The following is a 12,166-nucleotide window of genomic DNA, read 5'->3' on the forward strand; positions in this document are numbered from 1 at the left end:
TTAGAAATGTTCATGTTATTCTCATTGTTCACAACGTGCCTTCTTGCTGTTTTTATGATAGTCTGTGTAGTTATTTTGAATGTGCTGAAAGACAGGTTTGCCTTGTTGAAAGTGTCTATTCTTCTTTGTGCAATGTGTGTGTGATATTGTTAATAACAAAGTAGGTTTGTTTCTGTTACCACGGTCCCCCTGATCCCAATACAGGGATTGTAAGTAGCCCAAAAGCAAAAACGACTTCAACAATGTATTGGGTGTAGTTCTGTGGAGCTACAATGAGCTTTCTTTTACATTCAGCACAGGTACATTGAACTGAGTTCACCTGTGTCACCCGTGGGTGGGCAAGCAAACCTTGTAGAATTTAGCCAAAGTTGTAGTTTACGGAACAGATGACAACAAGCAATTGGCTATATATGGATAATCCAAGTGATGAGTCATTGAGGAAAAGGTATTCATACAATATGAATGCAGTCAGCATTTAGTTTCAGAGATGTTAGACTAGAAGTACCAGAATGCATTGCACTAATGATATGACAACCTGGAATAGGCGCAGAGTATAAACATTACATGCACTTCTGTGGGCATTGTCTCCATTTTACCTAATGAATGCGTGGCTGTCAGTCACATGCTATCGGGTTGACATTGACAACAGTACTTGCGCAGTCTCCTCTCGAGTTTTCTCTGCTCTCAACAGTTTCTGTATCAAAGGAGTTAAGGCAGGTAGGCCATGCACTGTCTCTGAAATCAGGCTAACCTTCATTAGGGTCTCCAGAAGTGTCAGGAGTACATTCTGGAGGGGCCTTCCCCCTGTATCATTAGTGTCACCCACATTCTCCCTGGTGCAGCGTTTAAGTCAGACCAGCATTTGGCGAGTTCTTCAGACTTGCAGTGTGTCATCCCAAGGCATTTTATTTTGACTAGATCTTGACCCAAGATCCTTTAACTCTTTCCGTGCTCATGACGGAACCACGCCGTCATGAGCCACGGTTGCCGTGTGCTCATGACGGTGTGGTTTCGTCATGCTGCGGCCGTTGGCGGCCGCACCGCCCACGCGGCGCTAATTCCCCGCCTGTGCGGGCGATTAGCGCCGTGGGCGGAGTCATGACGGAACCACTCCGTCATGAGCACAGCCCAACCGTGGCTCATGACGGAGTGGCTCCGTCATGAGCACCGCGCCACCGCGCTGCCCCCCCCGCACCCCCCAGCGCTGCGGCAGAATTACCGCCGCAGCGAAGGGGTTAATCATACTCTCCGATACCATTAATGCAGGTTTCTCAAATAGATTATGACTATCGTCGATCAACATCTTCAGAAAAATGTTAATATTAAGTTTCTCCGCAGTAAATATTTGACACTTGATTCAGTGCTCACCCTAACCTCTCCTAACGGAATTTAGTGGTAGATGACTGTGGACAGTCCCAGGATTATTATCCCTGTGCTAGAGTTGCTATTTTCTGTCAGTGTCTTGGGGAGTGGGAAAGAAGAACAGAGAAAATGCTGGTATGTCTCTGCCTCAAGATGTCAACTGAGGAGAGAGTGAAGGGTAGGGCCCCGTAGACCTATACATATGTTGAAATCTAAGACCAAAGAACATTTATGGTACCTAAAGGACTATTGCTACTATATATTTATTTTTGAAGTAGAAAGGTTTATGGTCTTTCTCTAATAACAATAATTGTCTGACTCCCAGCATTCCCCCTTCACCAACTAGCCAGTGATTTCTATGCGTTTGGCCCTTTCCTCCCACTAAACGATAGTTGTCACTCCCACATGTATCAATTCAGGTGACCCTTTGAGCAGGGGTCTTCAAACTGGGAGGCGCCCCCCCCCCCCCACCCAGGGGGTCTTCAAGTGATCCTGTAAGGGGGGGAGGGTGCCAGGCTCTGGCCAAAACAAGTATTTGGCTGATAACAGTGCTTTGCTTTCAGCTGAAAACAATAAGCTGCAGTAAGCCGCTATGTAATGGGCCATCACTAACATATTTTATCATTTATATCCTGTCTGGGAGAAGGTGTCAAGGGTAGGGACTGTAAATATTCTTCAGAACCCCCAACCCTCATTGCTAATAAGCACACTGTGGATACTTTTACACGTATAGTAATGCCTGCCTGACCAGAATGGTATGTTTGGCAATCAATTATTTTATGATTGCAATTTTCAAACGTTAACAGAAGTGGACTGCGATGTAGACATATTTAAACATTGCTAGTTTAATAGAATAATTGTGCAAAATGTTGCCCTCATGAAGTTTTGTTTTCGACTGGAGACGTGGCAATAAAAAGTTTGAAGTCCACTGCCCCAGAGCAATTTGAGTACAAGCTAGACAAATTTAAGAACACGTAAAACACATGTCGAAGAACATTTTTGCAGCCAAAATATTGCTTATTATGTACGCTTTCAGGAAAGAAACAAGCATGCATATTGCACGATATGGATCGTTTTCCTACCAGGAGACATTATGCACAGGACATTTTATAACTTTTGGGTTATAATTCCATTGATTTAGAGTTTTGACAGTGACTAATCTTCGTTTATCCCCGTAAAATCTACCATGGAAGCATAGATGACTAAACAGAAACTAAATTCGAAAATAACAGTCTGTTTTCCACAAACCATGAGGGTTGTAGCAGTAAGCATCCCATCTTTCACTTTTGTTCAGTCGATGCCCATAATCGATAATCCCAGTTTTTCCGAAGCCGCAGTTAAATGTGGCCTTCACAATGGGGTAACCAACTCTGCCTTTGGCCAGCCATCCAGCAGCACATAAATGGAAACCTAGAAAAATAGGAAAATAAGGGTGAGCTCTCTCTAGTGACCCTCCCTATTATGATTTTGTCAATTCTATTTAATTATGGAACACAAAGAAGTAAAATTCCATCCACTTTAACTGCATTTACGCCAGTAAGAACTGAATGTAATTAAATCAAGGACATTATGTCATGCAAGTACATTTTCTTTGCTGTAAAGTCTTCGAGGGGGTTAAACAAAATCTCTTTTTCCCTCACACAATACAGCTATTCACTTTTTCTCAAACAGAAAATCGAATGCAGATGCACTGGAAAGCTCTTTACCCCTGAGTCTTTGAGAATATTTATTTACTTAGATAGATTTTAAATTGGATAAGGGAGGTGTAAGAGAACGTTGAAAGCTTCAGGATAATTTTCTTTTTTGATATAATCTGAAAAACATAAACAATATTCACAGAAGTGTTTGGCCCTCCTCCCAGTGCGTTGAGAACAGCAATATACGAAATTACTGCGGGGATAGGGAATGCTGAGATGCAGAATTACCCTGACATTCCTGACATGACTTGAAGCTGGCGTTTCCTCATTAGTTTCCACGGGTAATTAATCCGCATATTCCAGGCCACTTTCTGGGGGCAAACTTCTCCAGGTGTATTGCAATTGCAATAATACCCCATACAATAAAACTGCACTTCTCGGAATTCCGATATGGCCGTAAAACCCAGTTTCCAATTATACAACAAAAAACATTTGAACTCTCTGCAATATTGAAAATAAGGTAGCTGACCTGGAAGTAGAGTACCTGCGGGCATCTTCTTTATTCATTCATCAGCCCTGGATCTTCTCTGACACTCTGAATGAGTAATATACCTGGCATGCACAAGGCACCTCTGTCTGGCCGTTATCAGTGCGGCAATATAATATATATTTGACTTTAGGGACCCTCGCTGAGACATATGGGCCGGCCATTCCCGCTCTCTCATAGACACTAAAATACACTTACGTATTTTATACACATCTCGATACCTACTCCTCCACTCACCCACCCTGTCCTCTTTCAACCCAACGCAGACCACACATCATCTTCCCTTTTTTGTAGCTCCTTTATTTTCATTTCCCTGCCTGGAGTCCACAGAAAGTTAAATCCTCCTCCTTTCCTCCTTTCTCCACAATTATGATGAGATGTGTACTTGCAGGAGGATATCCGTGGCACTTGGTAAGGCCCGTCTTTGTACCCACCTGCAGAGTTTAGTGTGTCTGTTTAAGGGCGGTATTGCACAGTGTTGATGGTTATAAGGAAGACTGGGGCCCTCATTTATGAAAAGTGACGCATCGCTGTGAGAAAACAGTGATGCGTCACTTTTCATTGCGTCCTCTTTGCGACACCAATGCTGCGTCATATTTACAGTATGATGCATCATGTCGCAAGGACTTACAGATACTTCAGTATTTCTGACGTATCTGTAGACACAAAAATGACGCAGTGCTGGAATGTGTCACAAAAGTGACGAAACTCCAGCAATGGGTCATTTACACATGGGCAAGTCCCATGTTAAATGTGCCTGTCATGAGGCAGGCGTAAGATATTGATGCATTTGCGTCCTAGAAGGGGCACAGTGAAATCTCATAGATGCAGTGAAATCTCATAGATTGATGTGTTATTTTTTTTTTTTTTTAAGCCAATAAAATCAGCATACATTTCGATTACATTCATAAATACAGAAAAACAACATAATCTGAGAGGGAACATTACATATTCTTCATCGCATTATTGTTTCAACATACTTCACAGAGATATAATCATATCAGGGATCAGACATTCAGTCATGTTATAGCCCTTTAAGAACATAGGATAAGTAAAAAAAGAAAAGAAATGGAAATAGAAAGTGGTATGTTAGCTTAAGAGTTGAGGGAGAGAAAAGGGATTATTGTAGATACTCAACTAACGCCCCCCAGATCTTGGTATCTAACCGGCGTTTCTGAGAGCCCTTAAGAGCGTAAAGACTATGTTCCAAATTATATATAGAATAAAGTTTACACCTCCACATCTCAAACGATGGTGGCTCTTTCTCCCTCCATAATGATGCAATACACAGTCTTGCAATCGCCACAGATATCAATATAAAATACCTAAATTCATACATTCCCTGTGGATCTACTGCTTCCTCTACCACTCCAAGCATCATCACCGTTGGTGTAATCTCTATCCGCACCCCTGTCACCTCTGTCATAAAAATCTCAATCTTATTTATAAACTGTCTCAGATCTGGACATTCATAAAACAATTTTGACAGGCGTGTAATACAAGTCATGTTAAGAAGGCAATGCAGCACACCCCAAAAGTAACATACACCCCTAACAATCTTTTCTCCGGGTATAGTCCATTAATTGTGAATTTCATAAAAAAAAAACAATCGATATCTGTTCTTGATATGACTGGATATGTTGTGTTTATTCATTGGTAATCATACAGATGTCCAATTTTCACAGCGCAGCCGACGCGCGTTTCGCCCAACGGGCTTTCTCAAGGCTGCATACATACAAGGAAAGAGAAAAACATAGTATCTAATACTCTGTATAAGCAGATATATAACCAATATTTTAATCTATATTGCACCGTACATGCAGGTGCAAAGAAAAAGTATAAGAGCACGGCTCCAAGGGAAAGTACCCCCCAAAAGAGTGGTCCCCTAGATCGCGTAATTCGTAGAGAGATAGATGTCGGAAAGCTCCCCAAGTGGACAGAACGTGAGTAAAAGAAAGAAAACAAAGTGACTTAGTCCTGTGTTCTTAAACTCCCCAAATGAATCATCCACGTGCAATTGGTGCAAAAGGTGAGTGTTGATAAGAGTGCCCATGTCAAGTACCAGATAAGAACAAAAAGAATAACCCGTAAGGTACTCCGGGTAATATTATTCAAGGTGATAAAGTCTCACCTTGTAGGGTTCAATGTCTCGTTCGTATTCAATGTATATGGCTTAAAATAAAGCCTGTAAAAAAGATGTAACCCTATGTAAATGCTAATAATATTGCTATCATGATATCTACTACGTCGTCTATTTATGCATTTGGTAGTGCTTACCTAATCTCAACAGGTCGGTCAAGTGTATTTAACACGAAGTGCCTCACGTTAGACACTATCGGCGTTTTCCGTTGCTGTAATTTTTGAAACGACAAATAGGACCAGGATCCGTCCCCTCTAGAAAAATATATAGTAGAAACAGGTATTCACTGGATGCCCCGTACATGTCATTTACGAAGAGAAAACCTAGCGCGTGTTTACCCTTAATTAAATATTCTGAAAAAAGTGAATTTAATGTTACAGTCTAACTGTGGCCATTACGTCAACACTTAGTGCTTTCTCGTCCGTGTACATAGTTAGTGTTGCCGTTAGGTTTCCCCAGCACGTTTAGGAGACCGCGTATTACATGAAACACAAAGTCGCACCTATTATGCGAAATGCCTCGTACGTTTCATTATCAATCCAAAAAAACGACTAAAGTCTAAGTGTTATTACTAATCGGAACGAAAGTACAACAGTGGCCATTGTAAACGCGCATAATGCTGTCTCGGCCATGTTCCAAGTCTGGATTATCGTTAAGTTAAATGGCATGTTAAGAACATCGCGTCTTAAAAAAACCAGTATTACACTCACCTTGCTAATGTTACGAGCTCTCCCACAGTTTCTGGGCGTATAGAGATGGAGTACTTCCCGCCATTGCTTAAAATATACGTGCTACGTAAAGTCATTGAAATAGAAAGTAGACTAAGGATTTGATAGTCAAAGTTAGTGTCCATATAATGGCGGCCATCTTAAGATGGTCGAATGTATATATTGTGTGTTACGTCTGTCATTGTCTAGTAATATCCCAAATCTCGTAAAAAACTGGTAATGTAAAGCACCATAATTATGTTTGTAAAAAAGAACCTTATAACCACAGTGGTATTAAACAGGCGAGAAGTCCTAATGCTATATAATAGATATTTGGAGATCAGAAATGAAAAGGACAGATAGCAGCAGGTCATGCGGAGTGGGAATCCTGGAGCCACTACATATATAGAAAACACTGCTATTTAAAGCATATGTGACAAATGATCTTTTGTTACTTTTTAACACATATTCACATTGTAATTATTGACAATCAACTACACATAAGTTACATGATATTCAAGGACAAGAAATTATGATTGTCTCTCATGATACATACAGCATTGAATTATAGAAATTCAAATAATTCCTTATCGATGTTGATACCGTGTTCTACTGCTCTAAGGGAGATAATCCATTTGCATTCATTCTGTCTTAAAACGCTAACTCTATTGCCGCCTCTCTGATGTGGTAGTATTACCTCAAGGCCATGAAAAGTTATCCTGATCAGTTCTGTATGATTATGTGAAGTGTTAAAATGTAAGACTAACGGATATTGGGCATTGTTGTTTCTGATGGCCCTTAGGTGCTCTTGTATCCGTTCCTTAAGTGGTCTAATAGTGCTGCCTACGTAGATTTTCCCACATATACAGATGATACAGTAAATGACGAATTTGGAATTGCAGTTAATGAAATCATTGACTGTATACATTTTGTCAGAATTGTATTTAAAGGTAGTTGTCTTGTTTAGCGCAAAGGGGCAAACACTACAGGTCCCACATTTAAAGAACCCTTTGGCTTTGGCTGGTAACCATGTCCTTTGAGAGGTTTTTGAAATGAAACTGGGACATAAAGATTGTCTAAGTGTGTTGCCCCTGGCAAAAGTAATGTTGGGTCTAGGTCCCACCGCCTCCAAAATCTTTTCATCATCTGTCAATAGGTGCCAGTGTCTTTTAAGAATTTTAAATATTTCAGCACTGGCATTAGAGTACGGTGTAATGAATCTAATAAGTTTTGTGCTACATGGCCTTTTATTGGTTTTAGTGCGGCCTTTCAACAAATCTGTTCTTCTCATTTTGTTAACAGTATTGCGTGCCTTTCGGATAACTGGGGCATTATATCCTCTGGCCATAAATCTTTTTTCAACTGTATTCAGTTCGTCCTCCAGTATTTGTATGTCGCTACAATTTCTTTTTATACGGATCATCTCCCCCAAAGGGATTGCTTTGATTTGTGAGGGCGGGTGTGCGCTTGTGGCATGCAATACTGCATTACATGCCGTATCCTTTCTAAACGGTCGTGATTTCAGTTTGTCTTTATCCACTACAATTGTGATGTCAAGAAAATTGATATGCGTGGTACTTTCTGTTTTGGTAAAAGTTAGATTAAAGCGATTGTTGTTAAGGTACAGAAAAAATTCTTCTAACATTACCTTCGTACCTGACCAAAACATAAGTATGTCATCTATGTAACGGCCTAGAAATAGAACATTTTCCGTTAGTGCACTAGGGCCCTTTTTCCAAAGATGATTGAGCTCGAAGTAGCCCATATAGAGATTGGCAAACGAGGGCGAAAATTTCGCCCCCATTGCCACCCCTCTGATTTGACGGTACCAGGTGTCATTGTGAATAAAAATGTTGTTTTTCAACACCAATTCTATTAGTTCCAGTATCATGACCGTATGTTCTAAGAATTGTATAGACCTAGATTCCAAAAAATATTGTGCTGCCAGGATTCCCATATCCATGGGTATACTAGTGTAGAGGGAGCACACATCCAGAGTAACAAGATAGTGTCCCTCTACCCAGTCTACATCCGAAATCTTACTTAACACATCTGTAGTGTCCTTTATGAACGATGGTAAGTTCACTACCAGTGGTTGTAAGTATGAATCGATATATTCTGAAATTCGCTCAGTAGGCGATCCAATTCCCGAGATGATGGGAGGTCCCGGGGGAAAAGGTTCATTTTTGTGTATTTTGGGTAAAACGTACATGCACGGTATGGTGGGTGTGTCATTATATAGATATCTAAATTCGATATCTGAGATCAGGCATTTGTCTTTCCAATACAGTAACGTGTTGCGTATAAGTTCTTTGGTAATGTTAAGTGGATTATGGTCTAAAAGTTTGTATGTCATGTTGTCGTTTAATTGTCTATTTATTTCCGCCATGTAGTCAGATTTGTTCATAAGTACAACATTACCTCCCTTGTCAGCCTCTCGGATGACAAGGGAGGGATCATTTTTGAGATTGAACAAAGCCTGTTTTTCCTCCCTTGAGATATTAGCTGGGTAATGTCTTCTCTTCGAGAGATATTTATCTTCTAATTTGTACAGGTCATTAAAAATGTTGTGCTGGAATTTGTCTATCAAATTGTGACTTGGCATCTGTGGTGTAAATCTAGATTTATGTCTAAGCCCACTGTCGGAGCTAGCAAATGTATCAAAGTCTAGGTCCATTGCTACATCTTGTAGTGATGGAGTACTGTCACTATCATCAATTGAGAGTAGTAAGTGAACATCTTTGATGTCCCTAATCGATGGTAGATTTTCTGAATGGGTATCATTGCCAATTGTACTGGACAGTTGTTGTTTGTCTTGGAAGTATTTTAACAGCTTGATCTTTCTAACAAATTTAAAGCAACTCACATGTAAAGATGTAAAGTTTGGAACAGCACTAGGACAGAAGCTCAATCCTTTGCTCAATATTTTAATTTCATGTTCATTTAACACATGATCCGAGAGATTAACAACATTAACAGTATCCGTGCATATAGTATCTACAGCATTGATCAGTTCTTTTGGTTGCGTACACTTGATCTCGTTGTTACCCCTGTTCTTTGTTGTCCGCCTGTGACTGGATTTTCCCCTTCTTGCCTTTTTTGGCCCATATCTTTTCTGTATATCTGCTTGTTCCCTTTCCTGAAACGTTGTAGTTCTAAAAAAAAGGGATCAGATGTGGCCCCCTCCACCCGTGTTTGTGTGTTGAGCGATTCACTACTAGTGGCACTACTGATACTAGATGTGTCTGGAGTACTGACCGTGTCAGTTGGTTGGGGGGGATGTTCCGAGCCAACCAAATTCATGTCCATTCCAACATTATCAAACTTTTTGGCGAAGGTATAGACCCTTCCCTGTTTATAGTCTCTTTCATCCCTCCTAATTTTCTGAGATTTTTTGTCCTTTAAATATAACTGGTGTTTATATAGTACTTCTTTGAGGATTACTAGATTTTTGTCCCTCACTTCAGGTAGGTTCAGTTCATGAATTTCCTCTTCCAATTTAGTGATCTCTATGATAATTTTGCTACGTTTAAGTTCCGCATCCCTAATCAAAATCTCCATCATTCCAACTGATGAGTTGAAAAGTAATTTTTCCCATTCTTTAAGATGACCCCTGTCCAGGTCTTCAAATGAGGGAAAAATAAGAATTCGGAGACCCCTGGGTACCTGTCCTTTTTCTATGTATTTACGTAGGATCGTTGCGTCCCACCATCTGGAGAGTTCCTGACGTTTCAACCTCTCTAATCTAATGAATTTTTGTCTCATTCCTTCTTTTCCAGTTGATTTAGTATTGGCTTGACCTGAAATTGTCTCGTTACTAAAAAGATCTTCTAGTAACGCATCTCTATTGTCCTCAAAATTGGCCATTGTCAAATGTCAAAATACAGAAAACATTGTGTAATACAAGTCATATATAGTTTTATAATGTTGTGACTTAAGACTGGAAGAGACTAACAGCTTTTCTGACAGTACTAATGACTGTTGTAGGAGATTCCCTACCTGATTTAATTTATTGTTCCATTTAGAATTCTGTTTTTCAAGATCATCCCCTTGTAATTCCACAAGATTCTGATATAAAATACCAATCCTCCCATGTTTCCAACAGCTTACTTTTTATAGTCAGTGCTAGTACATCTACTCTCTTTTGTAGGAAATCACAAATTTGTAAGTATTTAAAAAAATCAGTTTTAGGGAAATCATATTCAGATATTAACGTAGCATAAGTCTTGATACCACTACAGTCAATTAAATCTCCCAAAGTCACCAGTCCTTTCCGTCTCCATCTAGCCACAACATTGTCGGAAAAAATGAGGGGAGGTAGTGCTAGTGATGAGGTGGGTGTGTAGTAATTGAGTTTACCGAGCTTCAATAATTTCCGAACCTGCTTCCACACTTTATACGCGGCTTGCTGCACCTTAAAGCGAGTTTTTTTTATAGTAGCTGGGCTCCAAGTTTAAAAATAAATTGAACCCAATAACAACTGAAAAATGTTCGGAAATTCTTCCGCTTTTCCCTCTCTTTCACCAACCAACAAGATGCCCATTTGTTGCAGTATACAGACCAAATAATAAAACTAAAAATTCGGAACTGCCCAGCCCCCTCGGGATCTAGGCAGGGTCAAATTCCTAATTGCTCGCCTAGGTTTGCCTTGCGCCCATAGAAAACCAGCACAAATGGATTGTAGTTTTTGAAGTTGTTTCATCGTAAGTTCCAAGGGGTCACATCTAAAAGTACATCACTTTGGCCAATATATCAATTTTTAAGACATTAAATCTGCCGACTATCGTATGTGTTAAGTTTTGAATGTGAGTTAAAGTTCAATATTGCACAGCATTTTATGTTTACTAGAAAGGTTATGTGTTGAGAGCAGTCAATACCGAGTTACGCCAGTTTGCCTTAGAATAGAGCCAATCTGAATTCCTCGGCATTATAGGTGGGTTTTCCTTGTGTGGTTGATCTCTGTAGTGGGGTGAAATCTTTGTTAATGTTCAGAGGAAATGCTGTAGTTTAGCTCGCTTCTTGATGAAGAGGTGGTAACAGAATAGGAGTGATTGACAAGAGTATTTTTATATAAAATATTTTTATATAATGTGCAACACTACAGTTTAGAAATTTCTATGCATTGTAAATAAGAGTTGTTACTCTTACTCAATTTATGGCTCTCAACTTACACACCTGGGAATGATGGATGGCTCAGTCTGCCTTGAAGAGATGGGAAATCATGACCTCTACAACACTTTCTTCATCAGCAGCTAGTCCTCGACTCACAGAACCACCACGAGCCTGAGCATATGGGTTAGCTAATCAATATATGGTGCGTGGATTGGCCCCAGGAGAAGACAGATGCTGCTGACTCTGCTCTGTGCGGTTGGGGAAATCACCAGAAGGAAAGGTGATGAAAATGGACTTTAACTAATAAATGTATAAGGGAATCCATATATAAAACCTCTGCCTCGGAAAATCTTTGCTTGTCTGGTTTCTTTGGCAGCTACTTTCTGGGAATGGTCTTTTCTTTCACTGTGGCCGCGCATTTCCTCAAACCATGTCTACCATTTTCTTGCTCCACTCAACATACGCTTCTCTTCTCTTTATCACATTTCTCCTTACAACACGGAACTGCAATACATTGACTAATTATAAACGTTTGGATTCTGCTTCTGATAGCAGAGATAAGACATTTTATTATATTGAAGTTTCCAATTCAGTTGTAAGTGAAGCTTATTCTCCACATAAGGTGCTACCATTTTAAACTGTCACCCAAGTGGCCGACTGA

General features: G+C 40.0%; 1 protein-coding gene across 1 annotated transcript in view; it reads right to left on the minus strand.

The window, feature by feature from the left end:
- Positions 1-12,166, minus strand: part of TNFAIP6 (TNF alpha induced protein 6) — a 156,903-nt gene that overhangs the window by 31,933 nt on the left and 112,804 nt on the right. The window contains exon 3 of the mRNA XM_085645597.1: positions 2,611-2,772. Coding sequence (XP_085501723.1) covers positions 2,611-2,772 — 162 coding nt within the window. The remainder of the gene's footprint in view (positions 1-2,610; positions 2,773-12,166) is intronic.

This window comes from Triturus cristatus, chromosome 3_1 (genome assembly GCF_964204655.1).
Source record: "Triturus cristatus chromosome 3_1, aTriCri1.1, whole genome shotgun sequence".
Classification (NCBI taxonomy): Eukaryota; Metazoa; Chordata; class Amphibia; order Caudata; family Salamandridae; genus Triturus; species Triturus cristatus.